Raw genomic sequence first — 1,759 nt, 5'->3', positions numbered from 1 at the left:
TGAGAAATCACCCACACTCCTATGCATGAGCAAAAATGTACCGTCCCTCCCCTCGCTAGAAATGTTTCTGGAACATTCAGTATTGTACCACTGTTTTAACTGTAGCTTTTTCTAAGCACAGTTACAAGGTGCAATGGATGTGCTTTGCAATAGCTTAGTCGCAAGAAGAGTGCATTGGAGATTATTATGTAAACACTGCACGTATTTCAGCGTTATTTCCTGCTATGTGGAGAGATGGGAGGGGAAGGTAATGGTAACCTTCCCATCAGCCTCTAGTGTTAAATTTTAAACATGGCGGCAGAATTGCATTGCGGGGAAACTCCTCACAAGTTTGAAGTAGAAAGCAAATTTCGTGTGCCACCAGGCTTTGAGAAACTTGCTAAGGCAAAAGGAGCAAAACTTTTGCAACAAACTACATTCACTGATGTGTACTTTGATGCTGTAAATCACGAGCTTACATTGACAGGCCGTTGGTTGAGGAAACGTGATAGCAACTGGGAACTTAAAATTCAGAAACTGAAAAATGACCTCCGGATCGAAAGCAACTGTGAAATTGAAGACGAGGGAGAGATTGTCAAGGAACTTCTTAAAACACTGACAGCTCGTTATTCAAATGTTCTTAGGGATTGCACATCTGTTGAGGACATTATACAAAGCACTTGTTGCAAACAGATTGCATATTTTACAACGCGTAGGACTGTGTTTGAGATGCCAAACGGAGTTTTGATCGACTTAGATCGAGCAAGTTTTGGCTATCAAGTCGGAGAGCTGGAGGTCGTTGTTGTAAATGAAAAGGACATTGAGTTGGCCAAAGAAACTATTCAGAAAACTGCAAGACTTCTTGGTATGCATTAATCGGTAATGAATTCCAGGGATAGTTTTGTCAACTCTTTAACCACAATCTCAAGAGTGCTATGAACACCATTAGCGATCATAAACTTCTTTTCTCGATGTTATCCATCAAAACATTTTTTTTTTCAATACATGTAGCCATTTAGGAGATAATAGACCATTTTACAGTTGTCTGCTCAGTGACCTGGCATTTGAATGGCAGCAAGACTGGAGGTGAACTTGTTTTGATACAGACTGCACTGCTTTTGTTGTGTAAATCAAGTTCTAATGCTATCTATAGTTTGTATTTAAAATGAGAAAAGCAGAGAGCTTTGTATCAAAGCAAGGTCACCTTAAGCCTCACTTGCATTCATAGGCCAGGAAACTGAGCACACAACTGTAAAATGGCATATTCAATTACTTATACATTACTTTAAGTTGGGCTGTTGTAGACTGAAATAGGGTTATTATTAGATTTTCTATTTTTCATTTTGGCCAGAAACTGCAAGTTTTTGCTTTAAAGGGCAATTTGAGACTTTAATCATAACATTTCTGGGGGGCAATGGAATTACAAAAGAAAAAAAATTACAGTGTAACACCTATAGAATCCCCTTAAAGCTGATTTCCAGTCCTTACTGTGCAGTCTTCAGGAACCCAATGTTTGTGAGTCTCACTCAATGGAATGCAAATTAATGTTATTCATTACAAACCACTTATCTTATCTTTGAGGCATTTTAAATTCTTTTTCCAGCAGTTTCTTTGATTTTTACAGCTATGAATTTGTTTCATCAAGTGATGCCAGAAATAATGAAGCGTAAAAGCTTTGCATCCTTAATGGCGGTTGACATGAAACGTTGAATTCACTTCATGTATGTAACTAGTTGCAAAATGTTGCATTTTGTGACTTCTTACATGAATCAAAACAAAA

General features: G+C 37.9%; 1 protein-coding gene across 5 annotated transcripts in view; it reads left to right on the top strand.

Moving 5' to 3' along the window:
* The first annotated feature begins 213 nt into the window (after window positions 1-213).
* Window positions 214-1,759, top strand: part of LOC145465995 (thiamine-triphosphatase-like) — a 295,791-nt gene continuing 294,245 nt past the window's right edge. For 3 of the 5 annotated variants that reach the window (XM_081449783.1, XM_081449784.1, XM_081449782.1), the window contains exon 1: window positions 214-844. In XM_081449783.1, the coding sequence (XP_081305909.1) occupies window positions 292-844 (553 nt within the window). In that variant the 5' untranslated portion in view covers window positions 214-291. Of the gene's footprint in view, window positions 987-1,759 lie in introns of all 5 variants that reach the window. The other 2 variants (XR_014041760.1, XM_081449785.1) reach the window with 2 other exon arrangements.

This window comes from Orbicella franksi, chromosome 13 (genome assembly GCF_964199315.1).
Source record: "Orbicella franksi chromosome 13, jaOrbFran1.1, whole genome shotgun sequence".
In the NCBI taxonomy this organism is placed as follows: domain Eukaryota; kingdom Metazoa; phylum Cnidaria; class Anthozoa; order Scleractinia; family Merulinidae; genus Orbicella; species Orbicella franksi.
The sequence above is the reverse complement of the archived record's forward strand: the minus strand, read 5'-3'. Positions and strand labels throughout refer to the sequence as shown.